The 22,053-nt window shown below is 39.8% G+C and overlaps 1 protein-coding gene across 5 annotated transcripts; it reads left to right on the top strand.

Moving 5' to 3' along the window:
* Positions 1-121: 121 nt before the first annotated feature.
* Positions 122-21,715, top strand: adam23a (ADAM metallopeptidase domain 23a). 5 transcript variants are annotated; one of them, XR_010520448.2, is made up of 27 exons: positions 124-469; positions 1,277-1,497; positions 2,447-2,523; positions 2,992-3,055; positions 4,133-4,215; positions 4,458-4,521; positions 4,608-4,680; positions 4,797-4,864; positions 5,020-5,085; positions 8,389-8,457; positions 8,553-8,719; positions 8,880-8,964; positions 9,052-9,139; positions 9,227-9,278; positions 9,401-9,500; positions 9,673-9,744; positions 12,509-12,595; positions 12,705-12,785; positions 13,764-13,814; positions 14,210-14,273; positions 15,292-15,397; positions 16,135-16,254; positions 16,336-16,504; positions 16,889-17,000; positions 18,192-18,282; positions 19,416-19,610; positions 20,295-21,713. XR_010520448.2 is itself a non-coding variant. In XM_065240136.2 (26 exons), the coding sequence occupies exons 1-26, from the start codon at positions 397-399 to the stop codon at positions 20,338-20,340; spliced, it is 2,349 nt and encodes a 782-aa protein (XP_065096208.1). In that variant the 5' UTR covers positions 122-396; the 3' UTR covers positions 20,341-21,713. The 5 variants fall into 5 exon arrangements, 4 of the variants coding, with proteins under 4 accessions (XP_065096208.1, XP_065096206.1, XP_065096210.1 ...); XM_065240136.2 differs by lacking the exons at positions 18,192-18,282; positions 19,416-19,610 and adding an exon at positions 17,244-17,334 and having other exon boundaries at positions 122-469; XM_065240134.2 differs by lacking the exons at positions 18,192-18,282; positions 19,416-19,610; positions 20,295-21,713 and adding exons at positions 17,244-17,334; positions 17,593-18,166 and having other exon boundaries at positions 122-469.
* Positions 21,716-22,053: the final 338 nt, after the last annotated feature.

The following is a 22,053-nucleotide window of genomic DNA, read 5'->3' as shown; positions in this document are numbered from 1 at the left end:
GTTAGCTAAATCTATTTACAATTAAAGTGGCGATCCCCAATTGGCCATCGAGCTAGAGCGTGCGCACAGTGAGTGAGGATGCTTGACGCGTCAACGCAGCAGAAGTGGATGTACTGCGCAAGCGCATTGCATCCCTTACGATGCGAGGGATGCTTGGCCACCGCCTTCCATCCAGCCGTGCTGCCAACGCTTCGCTTTCCTCCCAGTCCTCCCACCCCTCAGCATCCCGACCGCGTTACCCACCCCACAGTCTCCAATGCTGCATGAAGGATTTCCCTCTCTCCCCGCGGGATACGCAACGATATTCAACACGCATCGCGCTCACAAAAATGGACTGCGACGCTCGTTGTAAATTAAAGCGCTGATAACATTTTATTCAGTCTTCAAATATGAATCATGCGTCTGATATTCCATCTGTGTCTGCTTGCTAGCATATTTATTTCCTTGCTGTCTTCTGTTGCCTCAACGGGTAAGTATACATTTTTTACAATTTTGACAGTTTTATATCCCTCATACAACGTTTGTGTTGTATGTTTGCTAGACGTTATTTCAACGTTTTTTTAATGTTTTCTCATGCGGTAGGAAATCACAGCTACTCTTATGATAAATACGCAAAACATGGAGGGAGGGTTATACTGGCTCGGATTGAGTAGCCTCCATTACTTTACTGTGTTTACGGCCATTTATATGTGTCAATCTGTGTGTGGGGGGGGGGGGGGTAAAAGCTTTTGAAGGCCTCTCAGTTGGTTGACAGCACCATTAGTATGGTGTTGGGGAGATGGTAGATGGACATCCAGCATCCGGAGTCGCACTGAATATCAATTCGATTACCATGAGAACAGATTATTATGATGCGCCCCTAATGCATTTACAATGCAGAGATCAGTTTTCAAATGAAGGTAAAAATAGATAGGGTTATATTTGCTCAATGCGTCTCTCTTATTTCCCTGTTGCCATTACCTATTATATAATTATGTCACGTCTTGTTCTCCCATGCACACAGTCTTGACTGTGCGTTCAGATGTCAGTGTTTTTATTTGGTTATGTCGTGGCATACACACATCTGCATAAGGAGATCTGCGCAGTCTCTCTCTCTCTCTCTCTCTCTCTCTCTCTCTCTCTCTCTCTCTCTCTCTCTCTCTCTCTCTCTCCCTCTGCAGCATCACTGGGCTGCAACCGCTGCCACACGTTCATGTATAATTGACAGGATTACTTTCCCAGATCTAAACCGTAAAGCACTAAACATTTTCCTGATGCTGTTCCTCCTCTCGCGCAGTTTCCGGCTCCTTGCAGTATGGAGAACTCAGGGATCGGCCCGTGCCTGCCACACCGCGAGCCACAGCAGCGGCGCCGGGCAACACCACGACAGGAAAAACGCGAGCGCGCGACATTACCATCACTTATCCCTCGCGGCTCATATATTACCTGAACGAAGACTCGGAGAGCGCGTATCATGACCTGGACACTCGCGCGCGGAATCAGGCCGGTGATGGACAGGTAAGACGCGGGATGTCACTCACTCAGCAGGTGCACGTCAGTGTGCGTTAATGCAGGTCGAGCGTTGGAGAGCCCTCTCATCGCTATATGTTTGTGTCACATCAAATGCAGGCCATGATGCAAGAGTTGCAAGCTAGATATATGTGCATGCAGTGTTGAGATATAGCAGATATTGCATTTACATTTATGCCTTTATGAGACGCTTTTATTCAAAGCGACTTAGTTTAAGCGCTTAGTTTGGAGGTTTACATTTATCACTATGGGGCGGTAACCTTGACAGGGTTTATCCTAGTCCCAGACTAAAATGCATGTTTGGATTGCCTTAATTTAAAAACACCTTGCACTGACATATCTTTACATATATCAGTGCCGTTGTTTTGTCTCAAGATGCACCCCAGAATAGTTTTTGTAACATTTGTTTGTAAAAACTACTTAAATGTGCTAATATAACTAGGCCTAGTCCTGGATTAGTCTAAACACTGTTCGGGAAACCGCCCCTATGTATTCACACAAACCTCTGTATATCAAACCCCTGCACAAAATGGTGCATTACGCCCAATGCTCAAAGCTGGTCCAGGTTCACCAGTCCGCTCTCACAAATCTAACACACTTTTCGCAAAAGCAGCATTTTTCCGTCCCCCATCAGAGACTCTCCATACTAAACAGACGGGATGTGGGATTGCTTTGTGCACGCTGTTTCTATTTCGTTTTGCCAATGCAGTATTTTTTCTGTACAACAGCACAGCTGTGTGATTTATGTGTTTTCTTGCTGTAGAGCGACAGTTATATCTACGAGTTCACTAATAGACAGTTGTTGTTTGTTTATATGAGCATAATACATTTTTCATGTAGGCTAAAGATTTTTGGAATAACAGATTGATGGCAGGATTTATTTAACAACATATGTTTGTTTTCTGAAGTGTAAATTAATTTTTCTCGCTCAATGTAGGATGTCCACCTGGCCCAAGCAAGTTTCCAGCTGGAAGCCTTTGGCTCCACATTTACACTGGACCTTACTCTGAACAAGTAAGTGTGTGTAGTGAGGTAGAACATGAAAAAAAAAATCCCAGGCCAGAGATCCCAGTTTAACATTCATAACAGAATGAGTGATGCAACTTCTAATCTACTAACAGCGATGTCCTGAAGGTCGCACAGTGCGATTGATTCAGAAGACACTGTTCTGCCATTGCACACTTACTAAGCACAATTGTGCACAGGATATAGATAGATAGAGCAGTAGCTTCGTTGTTTGGAGGATAATTGTGACCCTGTGAAATCCAGCCTGAAGAAATTGATTTGAATCATTTTCACATTGATATCAATTTTTGACATGACCTACTCAGTCAATAGTAAATATATCACACAATGTTCTTACATTAGGATGATTTTATGTAGAAAACAGTAAAAAAGAAAAAAAAACATGTTACCTGGGTTTTAACAGACTGGGTAACAATGACATTGACACTGTAAATAATCTCACTAATCTTTTTTTAGTGATCTGTTATCTTCGGACTATATGGAGATCCACTATGAGAAAGACAAGCCAGTTCTCTCCAGGGTAGGTGCAACACATTAATATCAAACACATTCCTTTTAATAGATTAAGTAAATGTTTTACTTTGTCCCCAAAAAGTAACACATCATTTTATTATAAAAAAGCTAACAAAATATCACGTCAAATAACACTGATATTTACATAAGCTTGACATTTTCTAGTGACTTCTTTTAAAGGGACATTTTTTTGAAAATATGCTTATTTTCCAGCTCCCCTAGAGTTAAACATTTGATTCTTACCGTTTTGGAATCCATTGAGCTGATCTCCGGGTCTGGCGCTAGCACTTTTAGCATAGCTTAGCACAATCCATTGAATCTGATTAGACCATTAGCATCACGCTAAAAAACAACCAAAGAGTTTCGATATTTTTATTCCTATTTAAAACTTGACTCTTCTGAAGTAACATCATGTACTAAGACCGACGGAAAAATAAAAGCTGCGATTTTCTAGGCAGATATGGCTAGAAACTATACTCTCATTCTGGCGTAATAATCAGTGACTTTGCTGATGTAACATGGCTGCAGCAGGCGTAGTGATATTCAGTGTTGGGGAAAGTTACTTTTGAAAGTAATGCATTACATTTATAAAGCAATGCGTTACTTTACTCGTTACTTCAGAAAAGTAATATTATTACGTAATGCAAGTTACTTGTAATGCGTTACCCCCAACACTGGTGATATTACCCGAAAATAGTCCCCTTGGTTACTTTCAATAGCAGGGGACTATTTTCGGGCAGTGCGTAACATCACTACGCCTGCTGCAGCCATGTTACATCAGCAAAGTCCTTGATTATTATGCTAGTTTGAGAGTATTAGTACACGATGTAACTACAGAAGAGTCAAGTTTTAAATAGGAAAAATATTTAAACTCTTTGGTTATTTTTAGCACGATGCTAATGGTCTAATCAGATTCAATGGATTGTGCTAAGCTATGCTAAAAGTGCTAGCTCCAGACCTGGAGATCAGCTCAATGGATTCCAAAACAGTAAGAAAAGGTTTAACTCTAGGGGAGCGGGAAATAAGCATATTTTCCAAAAAAGTGTAAGGCCACTGTAGCATTGAAGAATGTGCTTCTGTTTAGGGCGGCGAACACTGCTATTACCACGGCCAGGTGAGAGGACAACAGGACTCCCGCGTGGCTCTGTCCACCTGCAACGGGCTGCAGTAAGAACCGTTTCATTGTTTGTGTGTGAGAGAAAGAGAGAAAGTCTGACCCGGAGGAGACCCACTGTGATGCCAGATGGTGGTTGATACACATGAAGAGATCTTAATGTCAACATGTTAGTGTGTGGTTGGAAAGAGAAGACATGTTTGTTAGGCAATAAATACAGCTTTGGTTTTCTTGTCACTAGTAGATGATTTGACTCTGTAATTGTTTATTAAACCCTTGTGTTTCATTCTTTTAGTGGGATGTTTGATGATGGTAAATTCGTCTATCTCATCGAGCCTTTAAAACCGATTCACACCGTGGTAAGATCTCAAAATTGTAGTTTATCCTGACTTAATTTGCCACACAACTTGTCAGTCGACATCACCCAGGCCTTTGCATTTTTTAGGAAACTGAAGCACGACCCCACACTTTGCGACAAACATCATCGCTGCGTATGACTTCTGCCCCTGCTAGTTGGGGTAAGCGTGTGACGGTCTTGGTAACAGTAATAAAGTTACAAGGGTAGATATTATGACCACGCCCTCATCTCTATGGTTACCTTAATGTCTGTTTCTTTCTGCTGCTGATGACCTAGATGAGGAAAACGAAGAGAAACAGATTTTCGCTAGTATGCCTTGGTTGAAAAGGAGGAGGAAAAGAGCTGTAAGAAAATGATACTTAACCTTTTCAGTTGGTTGCAGTGTTTTCATGGAAACATCCATCAAAATATTCTATAGTTTACATATAATTTACACTTTAATTATTAGTTTGCTTGTTTGTGATGTTTGTTTAATTATATTTTTTCGTTGCGTGCTTAGGTGCCACGGAACATTTTTGAGGAAATGAAATACCTGGAAGTAATGATTGTCGCTGACCACAACACGGTGGGTTTGTCTATTCAACATAGCAGTATGTCTGAATATTTTCGGCACCGATAGTTCATTGGTGGAACAATTGGCTAACGGCAAAAAATCATTGCCGATAGTTTTTCTGAGTGTGTCTGTTGCTTCATTTCATTATGAAGTAATTCATTTCCTAAAGAGCACCAATTATCCGATACATACCCCAAGGTAAACAATGACGTGAGTTGTAGTCTCCAACGTAAATCTCTTTTCTTGGACTACAACAAACACATTGATTGTAGGCAACAGTTTACTTCCTGGGATTTATGATTTAAAGACTGACATAATTCCTCTCGCTTCCGACTCATTGTGGCACTGCATTGTGACCAAATCTTTCCAACACTGTAAGGGGCATCATATTCACTTGTTTCGACCGCTTCTGCCCTGAGTACTTCGAGAGGATGACCATGGGCGAATTGCTAAAACACGAGTGGGAGAAATTACGCGTTTAAACAGACGGATACTAATATTATGCTGCTTGTGTTACTAAACATGCTCATACGTTCGTACAAGCTAATATAAGGCCTTTCTCAGATATTTCAGAGCATCTAATGAAATGAACTCGCACAACAAAATGAAACAACAATGAAAGACACAAGGAGCAGACGCTTTAGTTTTATCAATCAAAGTCTAAACTCATTGCAGAACACTGTGGGTTCGTGTTAGATTTTAGGACTGATAGAAAAAACGCTGTGCTCGTACATTAAACATAAGATGTGTTGTCTATCAAGCATTATCTCAACAGTAAATCGCTAACTAATTTTTTGAAATACATAGCTTACTGTAATGTTAATAAACAATTGCTCCATAAGTTTCACTTTCAATAGGCCTACATGTCCAATATTACATTAACCCCGTCCCTTAAAACTGCCAATAATTCAAGTTATATATTATTTGTTCTCTTTGTGTTTTAAAGGTATTTAAAATAAGTGAAGTGATGTCAGACTTTTTTTGGATAATAAAGTTTATTGTTAAATTGTTAAACACCCTGCCTCCATAACATATCTTTGTCACGTCATTTTAAGTGTTTGATCACACATTTAAATGATAATATACTGTAGTATATGTGTACTGTACTATAATATACATAAATATATATCTCTATCACACTTTTTTACTCCCTAGTATCTGTATAGGCCCCAACAAGAAAACTGAATTGGTCTGGCTCTAGTTAAAACAGATTTTGTACACAAGTTAAAAAAAATCCCATCATGCTTGTAGTAGGGGAGAGCGGGACACAACCTAAAGAGGTCGCACACCGGAAGCGCAGCTCAGTGCCATTCTAAAAGAATGGAACACATTGTTTTCTATGAGTATACGTACACCGGCGCCGACAGGTGGCGCCTGTCCGCGCGCTCAGCTACTACTCAGGAAGTTGCTCTAATCCCTGTCGCATCACAGAGCGCCACTCACATAGTTTAACATTAAATAACATCATTTATGTCCCAAATCTTTAACGATTAACATTGGCTGCTAACATATATTTAGCATTTTGAGATAGACGCTATCTGACTAAGCTCGTGCTATTTAATGTGCACTTCCAGTTTACGATACCTCCGAGTTGTCCTAGACACGACTCGACGCTGAGCTGCGCGGCCGGTGTGCGAACCCCTTAACGCTTTTTGGTTTTGGCTCAATCATTCAAAAAATATTTGAGTTTGATTAATTATATTTTTACATAAGCAACACACACACAGTTTGTTTTTAGTACTTACCATTCTTGGACAATTATCATTAATAACACTATATATTTCCAATAATTTGCTGGAGATCGTCTTTTGGCAGCGTGAAAACACTACCGGAATACCAAAACGCTCAACCTTGTGCATCAATGTAAACGGTCCATGTTACAACTAACCCTGCGTTAGTTTTTGCCCCGCACAAAAAAATCCTACATGTAAGTCAAAGGGGGTCGCACACCGGACGCGCAGCTCAGTGCCATGCATTGCATGTCGCGTTTAGAACAACTCAGAGGTACTACTGTACACCGGAAGTGCACATTAACTCTTTCCCCGCCATTGACGAGATATCTCGTCAATTAAGAGAAAACGCTTCCCCGCCAATGACGAGTTTTTCCGTCTTTACGCAATACCGCTATTATCCACCAGGTGGCGCCCTTCCGCAACTTTTTAAAACCGGAAGTATTGCCCTATGGCAAGCGGCTGCATGTCCGTGTCTGTTTTAAAGATCGCTCTGAATGGGATCTCTATGAAAAGTCCGTCATAAAAATGGAATTATCATTGCTTTTTGCACAAAATATGGTGTTTTTGCAAAAACCTACCCATATTCAAAAGCTGATTGCAAAAGAACCACTAAAGGTAGGATGAAACGGTTTTTTTTGTTTGAAAGCAGAGGGTCTGTTCTTTCATTTGGTATATTGTATGTTTATATATTTAAAGAAGAACATTTTCTGGAAGGCATTAAACTTTGGTGAAAATCATGAAAAACGCTGGCGCTGGCTGGCAACTTTTTTAAAAAACGCTGGCGGTGAAAGAGTTAAATAGCGTGAGCTATACCAGATAGCGTCTACTTCAAAATGCACTTCAAAATTCAAAATATATAAGTTAGCAGCTAATGTTCATCGTTAATGATTTTGGACAAATATGTTGTTATTTAATGTTAAACTATGTGAGTGGTGCTAGAAAACAATGTGTTCGATTTTTTTTAAGTGGCCTGGCGCTAAGATGCGCTTCCAGTGTGTCACACAAATTGAACACACTCGATGTCGTCCACTGCGCTTGAAAAGCTCCATATGCAGATTAAACTGATGGCAAAACTGGACCAGTTCGAGCTGGACACTTACCCATAAATCCTTGTGAATACTTCTGCATGTGTTTGTCTGACGCCACTGTTTACATATGAGAAGCTACAGTGAGCACTTCCTGGTAAGCTAATTGTGGTAATGAGGCGGGACATTTCTGACACGCTCTAAACGAACGACCACTTACAACAGACTGGGCCTGCTTGACCAATCACAGCATTTCGAAAGGAGTGAGTTTGGGAGTAACAGAGAGTTCAAGACAGACTGGGAAGAGTAGTGCAACAATGTCACATTTAAAACAAAATTAATGAACAATCAACTTCTACGTATTGAAGTGCACCCCAGAAACAGAATTAAGATTTTGAAAAAGCTCATAATAGGACCCCTTTAAAGAATTACTATGTAAATTGTCCACTAGAGGGCACTAAATAACGAAAAGAATGTATGTTTAATGTATGAAAAGCATTGTTTACAGAATGCCTTGAGACACACTGTTTTTACAGTTTTAACCCCTTTTTTTACAGTTTAAAAGGCATAAGAATAAGAAGCATACCCGCAACTCGGCCAAATCAGTCGTCAACCTGGTAGACGCTGTAGGTTTATGTATTTATTTAATCTAAATGTTGCAAAATTTGTCTCACTTTTTTTATAACGTTTTCATCTAAATTCCCAATAACATTCCCTTTAGATTTTTAAAGAACAGCTGAATACTCGTGTGGTATTGGTCGCCGTGGAGATTTGGACAGACAGGGACCGGATTCCACTGAGCGTGAAGCCGCTGGAAATGTTACGAGATTTTTCAAAATATCGTCAGCAAAACATCAACATCAAGGCTGATGCTGTGCACCTGTTTACGTGAGTTCGGGAGGTTTCTGCATAGTGGTAGGTGGTTAAGGATGTGGCCCACAGTGGTTGTAAGTTGCAATAAAATAGAATAGGTAAAAAACTAATTAAAAGCGTGTTGTTGTATATTCGTTTTCGTTTGATGTCGATAAAGGTTTCTATTTTTTCACAGGAATGTGACATTTCATTACGGTCGGAGCAGCGTCGCATACATCGGCGGCGTGTGTTCCAAAGGAAGAGGAGTTGGGGTCAATGAGGTGAGACACACAATGCATCATGGGTAAACAGAATGGGTTTGGTGACAGGATCAATAGGGTAACATGTATTTGTTACACTCTCTTCAGTTTGGCAGCACATGGACGATGGCTGCCTCACTCTCTCAAAGCTTAGCACAGAATCTAGGTATCCAATGGGATCCTGTTATCAGGAAGAGTAAGTTTGTGTCACTTCGTATTGTCACATTGTGATTCTTATTGTACAAATTCCAGTTAAAGTTAATGTCTAACTGTGTTTTTTCAGAGGAATGCGGCTGCATGGATTCATGGGTGGGATGTATAATGGAAGACACTGGGTATCGCTGACATTGCACACATGGCACTATTCGATAAACTCTTCAAAATACCCAACTGCTTCTTTAGCTCTAAGATTTCTTGATTTACGTAGTTTATTTCTCACTGTTTTTATGTCTCATAGAGTGCAACACCCACGCAGGTTTTCCAAATGCAGCATCACTGACTACAGGAACTTCCTTCTGAGAGGCGGTGCATCATGTCTGTTTAACAAACCCAACAAGGTGGGCTTAAACAACAGTTTGGATACACATATAAACCCTTCAAAGGATAGTTTATCTCAAAAATGTCTCCCTTAGGTCATTCAAAACCTTTTTTCTTTCTTCCATGGAACAAAATAGAAATTTTTTTAGGTTTTTGTGTGTTTCACAAGCAAGTTGTATTTTGTGTTGACAGCTCTTCGAGGCTACAGAATGTGGTAATGGTTATGTGGAGGTCGGAGAGGAGTGTGACTGTGGGGCTCGAATGGTGAGCGCTTCAAACCTTAATTTCTACATAGGTGTTTCTGTTGCTCAATTGGTAGACCATTGCATTAGCAGCACAAAATGGGGTTGAATCCCAGGGAGCACATATACTAATAAAATGTATAGTTTGAATGCACTATTTGTCACTTTGACATCTGCCAAATAGTGGTCAGCCAATAAATTGCTGATTCTGATATATATCAGCTGATGTTTGGGGGGAAATTATTATCAGCATCGGCTAATAGTTTGCTATCTGCAGATAGTGGTCAGCTGGTATATTGATTAATCCGATATATATATTGATCGACCAGAAGTTCAAATACTAATAAAATGTATTGACTGAATGCACTGTTAGTCACTTTGGCATCTGCCAAATAGTGGTCAACCAAAATATTGCTAAATCCAATAAATATCTGCTAATATTTTGACTTTTTTATTATCAGCATCAGCTTATAGTTTACATACTAACTAAATGTATTGTTTGAATGCACTCTTAGTCACTTTGGCATCTGCCAAATAGTGGTCAACCGATATATTGCTGAATCCAATATATATTGGCTGATATTTGACCATTTTTAATTATCAACATTGGCTTATAGTTCACATACTAATAAAATTTATAATTTGAATGCATTGTTAGACACTTTGGTATCTGCCAGATAGTGGTCGACTGATATATTGCTAAATCCGATATATATCGGCTGATATTTGGGGGGAAAATTATTATCAGCATCAGCTTATAGATTAGGCTACATACTAACAAAATGTATAGTTTGAATGCACTGTTAGTCACTTTGGTATCTGCCAGATAGTGGTCGGCCGATATATTGCTAAATCCGAAATATATCGGCTGATATTTGGGGGGAAATTATTATCAGCATCAGCTTATAGTTTACATACTAATAAAATGTATAGTTCGAATGCCCTGTTTGTCTCTTTGGCATTTGCCAAATAATGGTCGACCAATATATTGCTGAATCTGATATATATCCGCTGATATTTCGAAATTTTTTATTATCAACATTGGCTTATAGTTCACATACTAATGCAATTTATAGTTTGTATGCACTGTTAGTCACTTTGGTATCTTCCAGATAGTGGTCGACCGATATATTGCTAAATCCGTTATATATCGGCTGATATTTGGGGGGGGAATTATTATCAGTATCAGCTAATTGTTTACATACTAACAAAATGCATAGTTTGAATGCACTGTTAGTCACTTTGGCATCTGCCAAATAGTTGTCGACCGATATATTGCTGAATTCGATATATATTTGCTGATATTTGGAATTTTTTTATTATCAGCATCAGCTAATAGTTCATATACTAATAAAATGTATAGTTTGAATGCACTGTTAGTCACTTTTGTATCTGCCAGATAGTGGTCGACCGATATATTGCTAAATCCAATATATATCGGCTGATATTTGGGGAAAAAATTATCAGCAGCATCAGCTTATAGTTTAGGCAGTTTAGGCTACATACTAACAAAATGTATAGTTTGAATGCACTGTTAGTCACTTTGGTATGTGGTCGACCGATATATTGCTGAATCCGATATATATATTGGCTGATATTTGTATTTTTTATTATCAGCATCAGCTAATAGTTTACATACTAACAAAATGTATAGTTTGAATACACTGTTAGTCACTTTGGTATGTGCCAGATAGTGGTCGACCGATATATTGCTGAATCCGATATATATCGGCTGATATTTGGATATTTTTTATTATCAGCATCAATAGTTCACATACTAACAAAAATGTATAGTTTGAATGCACTGTTAGTCACTTTGGTATGTGCCAGATAGTGGTCGACCGATATATTCCTGAATCTAATATATATCGGCTGATATTTGGATATTTTTATTATCAGCATCAGCTAATAGTTCACATACTAATAAAATATATAGTTTGAATGCACTGTCAGTCACTTTGGTATCTGCCAGATAGTGGTCGACCGATAAATTGCTTAATCCGATATATGTCGGCTGATATTTGGATATTTTTTTCTTATAAGCATCAGTTAATAGTTCACATACTAATAAAGTTTATAGTTTGTATGCACTGTTAGTCACTTTGGTATCTGCCAGATAGTGGTCGACCGATATATTGCTAAATCCGCTATATATCGGCTGATATTTGGATATTTTTTATTATCAGCATAAGCTTATAGTTCACATACTAACAAAATGTATAGTTTGTATGCACTGTTAGTCACTTTGGTATCTGTCTGATAGTGGTCGACTGATATATTGCTGAATCTGATATATATCGGCTGATATTTGGAATATTTTATTATTAGCATCGACTAATAGTTCACATACTAATTAAATATATAGTTTGAATGCACTGTTAGTCACTTTGGCATCCGCCAAGTAGTGGTTGACCGAAATATTGCCGAATCTGATAAGTATCGGTTGATATTTGGACATTTTTTTTATCAGCCTCATCTAATAGTTCACATACTAATAAAATGTATAGTTTAAATGCACTGTTAGTCACTTTGGTATCTGCCAAATAGTGTACAACCGATATATTGATGAATCAGGGAATATATCGGCTTATATTTGGGGGGGGGGGGGTTATTATCAGCATCGACTAATAGTATCCGACTACTACTGCCAAATTCATAAATGTAAATATACAACTTTTTGCTAAGAAGAGACATGCATATACATAATTTCATGCTGACCAATGTAAATTAAACTTTGTTTAATTATCCTGTGGCTACTGTGTTTGTGTATTTCTGTGTTGATACAGGATTGCTATAAAGACTGCTGTAAAAAGTGTTCTTTGTCTAATGGTGCTCACTGCAGTGATGGCCCCTGCTGCAACGCCACCTGCCTGGTGAGTCCTTCTTCACTCTATAGATTTTAACATTGTCTAGCCTGTACGTAAGTGCTTTTTATGATATTAATATTTTAATATACTCTCTCTTTTCTATTTCATCACTCAGTTTGTCCCTCGGGGATACAGCTGTCGAGACGCAGTGAATGATTGTGACATATCAGAGACCTGTTCCGGAGACTCAGGACAGGTCTTTCACTTTTTTTCATTTTCGGCCTTTGTTCCTCACAGAACCTCATTTCTGCGCCCCTGATGAAGAATAATAACTTCCATTCAAGCACAGAAATCTCAGTGTAATGCAATGATGGGACATCTGAGATTACAATTTTTATATCAAGTCATTTGCAGAACTACCTTTATCTTAAGAATGTAACAGCTGGGAAATGACAATAACAGTATCACAGAACATGATGATGTTTCACACTTTACACCCCCAAAATCACTATAACGCCCCCACTATCAGCCAGTCATAACTGCCATAACAGAAGGCATGTTATTTAGTAAATGACAGCCCGCCTGCATCTTAACACTTTTTTATCAAATCGTGCAGGTTGGTTATTCAGTTGATTTACACTTATCAGTTATATTATATGTGTAATATATGGGTTATGTAATTACTTCAGAATCTTATTTAATTTAATAATTTGTGCCGTTATATATTTTTCATATATTACTACATAAACAAATATTGCTAATATTGCTGACCCTAGACCACAAAAGTTGCACGGGTATATTTGTAGCAATAGCCAATAATACATTATATGGGTCAAAATTTTCGATTTTTCTTTCATGCCAAAAATCATTAGGATAATACTTCATGTTTCATGAAGATTTTTAGTAAATGTCCTACCATAACTATATCAAAACTTTATTTGGACAAATAAAGCACCCTCAGATTCCAGATTTTCAAATAGCTGTATCTCGGCCAAATATTGCCCTGCCCTAACAAACAGATGTATAAATCTCAATTTCAAAAATGTAACCCATATGACTGGTTTTGTGGTCCAGGGTCATATATGCTATGCACAATATTAATAAAAATAATAATATTACAACGTAAAACTAAAAGTAAATAATATTGAACTAAATAATAAAAATAATATTGACACTTTAAATGTAGAGAAACATTATCAGTGTAAAAAATATTTTGTCTTTGTTATCCTTATAGTGCCCCCCTAATCTTCATAAACAAGATGGCTACTCATGTCAACTCAATCAGGTCAGACAAGATTAACTTAATAAATGTATTTCTTAGGGATGCACCGATAAAACATTTCAGTGCCGATGACGATATTCGATTACTTAGAATTACATCTACCAATCGTTTTGGTTTTTACTTCATGTTTCAAACAATTTGTAAAATCCTAGAAGAAGAGCATACAAACTGCAATTCTGTTGTCATTGTACCCAATTTAAAATAATCACTCCTTTTGATTGGCAGGATATTATCCGCCGTGATCATCAGCTGCTTTGAAACAATCCTCTGATAGTGGAAAAACTTTTTTATCTGCCAATACCGATTATAGGCCGATATATTGGTGCATCCCTAGTATTTCATAAATAATATTAAGAGTTTTTTGCTCTATCACTCCTTGCTGTTTACTTTTATTTCAGGGTCGCTGTTACAGTGGTGAATGTAAGACCCGGGACGGTCAGTGCAAATACGTCTGGGGTTCAAGTGAGTGACACTGATGTCCTCTAATAATTTATACTAGCCTGACTATGTCAGACTTTGTACTTCCGCTAAATTTCATTACGCTTCTGTACTTAGTCTGAGATACCTCCCATTCTAATCGTTTTCCTCCGGTCTCAAAACGGCCGTCCAATCAACGAACAGAGGGCGGGCTGACAGCCGTGACGTAAACGCTAAGCGCCGAATGTACGGTTGTAGTTTGTAGTGGACATGGAGGCACAGAAAGCTATTTGCTCTGTTTTGGAGAACTGGCACTTGCCAACTTAAGCCCGAACAAGAAGATGTTTGTTAAACATTTTGAATGGAGATTATGTTGTTGCCCTACTCCCGACAGGTTTTGGGAAAAGTTTAATTTATAAACTATTACCGATCGTCAGCGAGAAACTGTGTGCAGCATAGCTTGACGTGCACAACGATCGAGAAATCACGGAGGGGAATTTCATTGTTCACAGTTAATGGTGTAGGACGCGTGGACAAACATTCTTTAATGACTTTCCTGATTAACCAGAAAATAAGGTAGAAAGATTTAATTTACATATGGTTATGGCTGTCTGGTGGAAGAGTTTGAGAGGAGAGAGGGGCGTTCCTCCACTTAGACGTGAGTGTTAAGACAACGTAAGGATAGTGTTCAACTAGTTCTGGCCCGATTTACTTTACATAATCTGCAAAAGTCGTTCACAGCCATGTTAACTCCGGTATTTCGCTAGATGGGTTTGTTTTCACATCTTACGTGTGTTTTACAGTAGAAATTCGATTCGGCTGAGCTGGCGCATAACGCACATCATATCCAAACGTTATGTGATTGGCTTACGTTTAGACCAATGATTTTAAACTTCAGACAAGCCCCTCCCACGAGAAGGAAAACGATTGTCAATTATGCCCAACCAGACTCTGTCTATGAAGCGAAGCAAAATAGCAGAGGATGGTATTACCAGGCTAAATTTATACACCCGCTCATGCCAAACAAAAGCAGTTAACCTCCTGTTCTTCTTGTATCTATCAGAGGCTGAAGGCTCAGAGAAACACTGTTATGAGAAGTTAAACACAGAGGGGAACGAAAAAGGGAATTGTGGGAAAGATGGAGACAAATGGGTCCCATGCAGCAAGCAGTAAGTTTGTTTTAGACTGGTGGAGAAGTCACTAAAAAGACATGATTTGTACTTTTTTTGTGTTACAAGTCGATTCAGTTAAGGAATCATGCAAATTATTTTGGAGGGTTGTTTGGTGATCTTTTCACCACTGCTGAATGGGCATTAAACACAACATTGCATCTTGATATATGCCCACTTATGATGCCTTCTCCATCGCATATCGTCGCTGTCCTTCTGAAATCTCCATATTTTGTGAATTTCATTTTATGTCATAAATCATTATTATTGGTCACTCCTTATGTTTGTCAGTGGGTTTTGCAAATATTCCATCAATAAAAGTATTAAAAGTGTTTGTCAACTTAGACAAAACAGTGTGTAATCAATAAAAAATACAGTGTTTATTCTGTTTCTTGAAAAAAAGTGAATTTGGACATACAAGCTTTTGGAAGGACAGCGACGATATGTTACTGTTGCACTGATCAATAACAAATGTACACAAACAACATATTAAAATAAAATACAATTTCCTTTAGCTCCTGCTTTCGGACAGTTTATGTAATTTGCACAAAGCACAATCTACATTATAATTACATTGCATAGAAAAGACCCATGTTTACAAAAAAATGATCACACTGATTTATTTTAAATATTTACGGTGGAGCACTAAACCAGTGCAGGTCGTGCTAAACTTTTGGTGCCACAATGTCAAAGTTCCTCTGCTTATCTAATGTTTTTACAAATGTGTAAATTCACAGCGATGTGTTTTGTGGGTACCTACTGTGTGCAAACATTGGGAGAAGCCCAAGGATTGGAAACCTGAAAGGTGACATCACTCCAACCACCTTCAACCATCAGGGGAGACTAGTGGACTGCAGGTGTGTTCCTCAATTTTATCTGTCGAGAATTGCTTAATTTATTTTTATTTTTGACTGTGCTCTCTTTTTCTTCGGTCTTAGTGGAGGACACGTGCTGTTAGATGATGATACTGATTTAGGGTTTGTGGAAGACGGGTCTCCATGTGGGCCCTCTATGATGTGCCTTGAGCGGAAATGTCTACCTATCTCTTCCCTGAACCTCACAGCTTGCCCGTCTGGCCCGGGAGGCCAAGTCTGCTCCTCTCACGGCGTGAGTAATCGCCATCTGACACTTACTGCTGCTCACACAAAAACAGTGCAGATTGGGGCTGAAAATATCTTTGGGTGAATTCAAAAATATCAAAGCCAGAAATCCATTCAAATCTACTCATCCCAAAGACTGAATTCACCTTCTGAATTAAGGTTACAGTCAGATGAATGACATATTACATTGCCAAAACACCATAGTAACCATGCCCTAACAACCACCAAGAACCAATTCACCGAAATGTACTCAATTGCACCGAAAAACCTCTAAATCAGCCACCACATCCTAAAATCATAAAGGTTACTTTTGGATGCCACGTTGTTTAGTTTTAAACATCATAAATGACACATCAGTAATACTCTTCTTCTCCTGCTTATCAATCCTCAGGTGTGCAATAATGAAGCAACCTGCACCTGCGATGCTACCTGGGCGGGAACCGACTGCAGTATGCACGACCCCCCAAAAGTGCCACCTGTCATCGAGGACCCGGGCCCCAAGGGTTCGTGATATCTCCTATCTCTTTAAATAAATACAAAACCCAGTCAGCAATGCCATATGCAAACACAAAACTTACAGCGTATACAACACATAAGCGACAGCCACTGCAGAGCCACTTCCAAATATCACAGCACCCCTATTTTGACACTGGGATCTTCCCTGTGCACTTTTACAAACGTGTACTTTAAAATGGGGCCTTAAGTGACATTTTCTCTGTTGAATCACCCCTATTTCCTTTGCACAGTGAGCGTGGCCACAAACAGGCTGATAGGGGCAGTGGCAGGGACCATTCTGGCCCTAGGGGTGATTTTTGGAGGCACAGGGTGGGGAATAGAGTAAGCACCTCTTAACCCTTCAATGCCATTCCCCCAACAAAAGGGAGATCCCCTGTGTTTGCGCGTGTCCGTGCGAATTGTGTGTACGTGTTCTCCCAGTGGCTTTGTACCGTTGTGTTGAATGTGATGGTGACCTGTAATTTTTTCTATGTTGTGTAATTGATGGACTGATTGATTGGTATATATATCTTCTTTTCTCCTCTCCCCTGGCTGCTATTTATTCATGGATCTTTTTATTATCACCCTGTGTTAATTAAGTGTTGCAGCGCTTCCCTCTTTGGTCCATGTGGGGCATTTACATAAACCGAACAAAAGCTACAAAGAAAAATACACGAGATGACCCGCACTCACACTGCTTGCGTGCGAAGATGCTGTAGCGTCTTCAGCTGACGTAAAATCCCCCCAGATCTGACCCACTTCCTGTGCATAGCTAATCTCTCAAACAAGGTCTGATGTGTGCGTGAGTGCGTGAAAGTTCGTGATGAGTGTGTTTGTGTTTTTTCTGTGAGTCTGCGTGCGCGTGTCTGTGCGATTGTCTTCGTCGGTAACTCAGAACGGCCCTGTGCTTTACAATCTCACGTGTGCCGCTCCCCTGTGCTAAAACCAGTACATCTGCCCCCCCCCCAAAAAACCCCCTCTAAATAACATAAATTTATCACATCAGACTTATATGACGGGTAAGTTCAGCGACATCCTGTGCAAAACAAGCTTTTTCCTCATCACACCCTACCTATAGGACCACATAGTGTAAACATACAAATAATTGAACTCAAGCATTTGATTTGTAAACCCTGCATGCTGTGCAGGTGCCCCCTTCGGCTTACGTCATGTTTCTCTCCCATCATGCCCTTCTGCAGGTCCTAGCGCCACCAACCTTATCATAGGCTCCATCGCAGGGGCCATCCTGATGGCAGCCATAGTGCTGGGGGGTACGGGATGGGGATTTAAGTAAGAGCTGCACCGCATGCTTCCTACTGCCTGCCAGCCTGGAATAGGCTAACTCACATAAACACACAATTTTGAATTAAAACACAACACATATCACTACACACACACACATATTCACACACACACATACATTCAAGGGCCTGGGCTTCTGCTACAGACGACAGAAACTAAAATAATAATGGACCAATTGTACTTAGAGCTGCATAGTGTACGTGGTGTTATGTAAAGTTTAATAAGTTTGTTCTGGTGCCCCTTGTTTTTTTGACATCTGTATTATTAATGTAAGTTTTCCAAATAAACATTGATGATGACTGTACAACTGCATGTATTTTGTGCTTAGGAAATGACTTGCCGATGTTCGTAATCAATGGACTAATTACGTAAAGAAAGTTGTTGAAAATCGAAATTGGTTGGACACGCTGTTGACTATAGCAGAACCTCTAGCAGACTGGCCCAACGCTTGACATGCATGCGAGCAAAATGATAAAGTAGATACTGAGCAAGATGTGTAATAACAAAACGTTGTTGTGTAAATGATTTCAAATGCTAACAATTCAAACGTGTATTAAAAGTATATCAGTATGCTATAGCAAGGTGGGAATTCTTAGACAATGTTACAATGTATGCTTCCTCTAATGATGCAATTTTGAAAAATGTGTGTAGTAAGGAACATCAAATAGGCTGTGAGTGTAATTTTACCTTTTGGTCTCAAGATAATCTTGTATGTAGATTAGCAAATGTGAATATCTGTTTACTAAGATAAACAAGTAAAAAGTGGACACTAATGTTCACAATAGCATGTTCGTGGACAGAATAGAAGAGCTCTCGAAATACTCCTAGAGGACTTAGATCACCACAGCATGCCTGTTTGCACATAGCATCTTGACTGAGCCCATTTAGAGTTTGCATGTGGACTGGCACAAAGCCAGAGCTAAACCGGAGTGCTATCAGAGCATCGCACAAAGGCTGGGCTCACCTCATGTGAAGGAAGGGGTATTTATTGATCTCTTTAGATTGAGAAGAGGGTTTTGTTGGGGCGGGTTGTTGGGTTGGTGTGGGGAGGGATGACGACTTGATTTACCCACTCTCCTCGCCGTGATCTCTCTCTCAATCCCCCCTCCGTTGTCTGAAAGGGTGAGAGTTTGAGCGGAGAGGGGTGGAGGTTGTGACGTAGGCAGCCTTTGTGCCATGGCTGGCTGCCACGCCCTCTTATCTCCCGGAAGGCCGCCCTGGGCCCCCCTGAAAACCTAGAACTGAGCAAGAGCCCTCACCCCCCACCCGGACTCGCCCGGCACCGCTGCCTTTACTGCCTGCTTCACAGAGACCCGGTACAGATACATGCGCTCCACTGCACCTGCATGCTACCCCAAACACCCTCCTACACAGCGATAGTGGCGTCTCCCATCTAACCTCTCTATGGACAGGTGCATGTTAAAATGCTGGGATGCCCCACATCAAGCCACACTACGGGGAGGTTGTGTCAAACCCCTGTCGTTGTTGGTGTTGTTGCAGTACTTGTTGCCTTTATTGTTGTTCCTGGTGGTATCGTATCGTCGTTCATGTTGTGGGTGTGATGTCCTTTCTGACCCTCGATGTTGTACGCTCTTTCTTGCTGTTTTCTGTTTGTGTCAGTGTTTTTCTCCCAGGAGGTAATGTTCTTTTCCACATCCCTTGTTGTCTTTCTAACACATATACTCACCCAGTCAGTGGCGGGACACTCTGTGTCTCCTGTTGTTGCTTTAAAGGACGGCCGCTTTTACCCGCCGCAACCCGACTGCATTAAAATAGCTTGGATGTAGAACAAACAAAAATTTTAAATTAGAAAAATTATGTTTTTAATTAACTAAGACATTAAAGAACCAAGTCCAGAATGACTTTGTTTCAGCGGGGTTGCCGAGGGTCAAGGCGGTTCATGGCCCGAATGAGCAGTAAAGTTGCATGCTGACGGTTCTGGCATTGCCCACACTAACCCCCTTCTATTCTGTTCTTTCCTGTTTGTTCTTATCGCCAAGAAATGTCAAGAAGAGACGATATGACCCTAATGCCAGTGCCATCTAAAGACTTTGAGAACTGCATCCTTGCCTTGTGTGCCCCTTGGTTCCGTCAGAACCTGCTGGACCGTACCTTCTCCTGCCGCTAACTCCGCTGCCGACGGAGTTAGCGGTACACGAATAAAATAAGGAAAGCAAGGGAAGACGAACGATCAGACACTTTTAACCAAACCTAGAACTGCTTCTCCAGAACTGACCTTCTTCCTTTGTCCTTGAGCATCCACGCTGAGCCATTAGCAACCCAGATGAATGACTGAGCCAATGGTGACAGCGAAGACGAGGCACGACTTCCTGTTTACACTTCACGGACTCCGGTTCCGATCTCGGCATGAGCAGCTTAGCTGTGGACCTCGCATGGGACACCAATGCAAGAATATTGTTAAATAATAATGGAGGAAAGAAGAACGATTTATAAACGGTCGCTTAGGTCCAGTAAGTGGGTGAGCACATTCTTGTGTTTTCAGAGGGGCTAAATGGGCTTGATCATATCCAATGAGAGGGACCCATATCTTCTTCAGACAGACACTTCAAAGCATAAATAAAAATTTTGTTTGTTCCTTTTATTTCAGCATGTTATATTGCCGCCATTTTTGTAGTATTAATGAAACTATGAAATCAAGTTAGAAAAAGAATAAATTATACTTTTCGGCCAGCAGCCTTTGAAGCTGCATGATGAAATTACCTTTAAACTCCAGAGTCTTATATATGCCTGATGACGTCAGTTCCCCTTAAATAAACCAATATTATATCGGCTGGGCCCTGTAGGACTGCCCTGACCCCAATGCCGTTACTGGCAAATCAGAAAGCTGCATGATGCAATTGCACTGGGGGCGGAGCCCACACAGCCCTGCCGGCGCTTTTTAAGGTATCTGCATGTCAAAGAAAAACAGTTAACGTTTATTTACTATGCAAAGGGGAAACACTGCACATACTTACGGTTTGGTAAAGAATTCTCAGACGAGACTAACAATGAAATTGATCTCAATCTAAAAGATTATTATGAAGGAAGTCTTTTATATGCTCGGCCATCTATGTTTGACATTATAATAAGCTTCTGATTACTTAAACTGAATGTTTCTATGAAAATCTCAGCTTCTAAAAATGAAAATGTCATTTGTCATCTCTGTGGGACAGTGTAATCCGGGCACTTGTGATATTAATTGATAATATTAATAGAATGGGTTTGTTTAGGTAGAGGGAGCTCTAAATTTGGGCTGATATAAGCGCAGAGAGAGGGAGGGAGATAGTGTTTTTCTATACCATCATTGACTGACAGTACAGGTTTTGAGCTCATAATCTTAACACTGTCTCCTTTTTCAACCATCTCATGTTCCCATGGAAACATTGCTAAAAAATGATAATAAAGAACTTGAGAAAAACTTTGCACTTTTTTCCTAACATGTAATGGAGAATCCCTTAAAATGCTGAAACCAAAATACAGCTGACTTAGGTAAAAATAAAGTACTTTGATGTACTAAAAATACACTTCTATACCAGCAAGTACACTTTTAGTACAATTTTAGTGTGATTTAAATGGTGTCTCAAAATATTTTTTTTCTAAAGACAATTTTTTGTATATTAAGTACAGACGTCAGACGGCCTTGCACATAGGCAGGGTTTGGAGGGCAGGGGGCACTGCCCCCCCAGACCAGAGCCACTTATGATTTTGTCTTGAGATACAAATAAAATAAAAATATAAAAAATCATATTTTTATATTTT

This window comes from Paramisgurnus dabryanus, chromosome 7, assembly GCF_030506205.2.
Source record: "Paramisgurnus dabryanus chromosome 7, PD_genome_1.1, whole genome shotgun sequence".
In the NCBI taxonomy this organism is placed as follows: domain Eukaryota; kingdom Metazoa; phylum Chordata; class Actinopteri; order Cypriniformes; family Cobitidae; genus Paramisgurnus; species Paramisgurnus dabryanus.
This window is presented reverse-complemented; position numbering and strand designations above follow the sequence as displayed.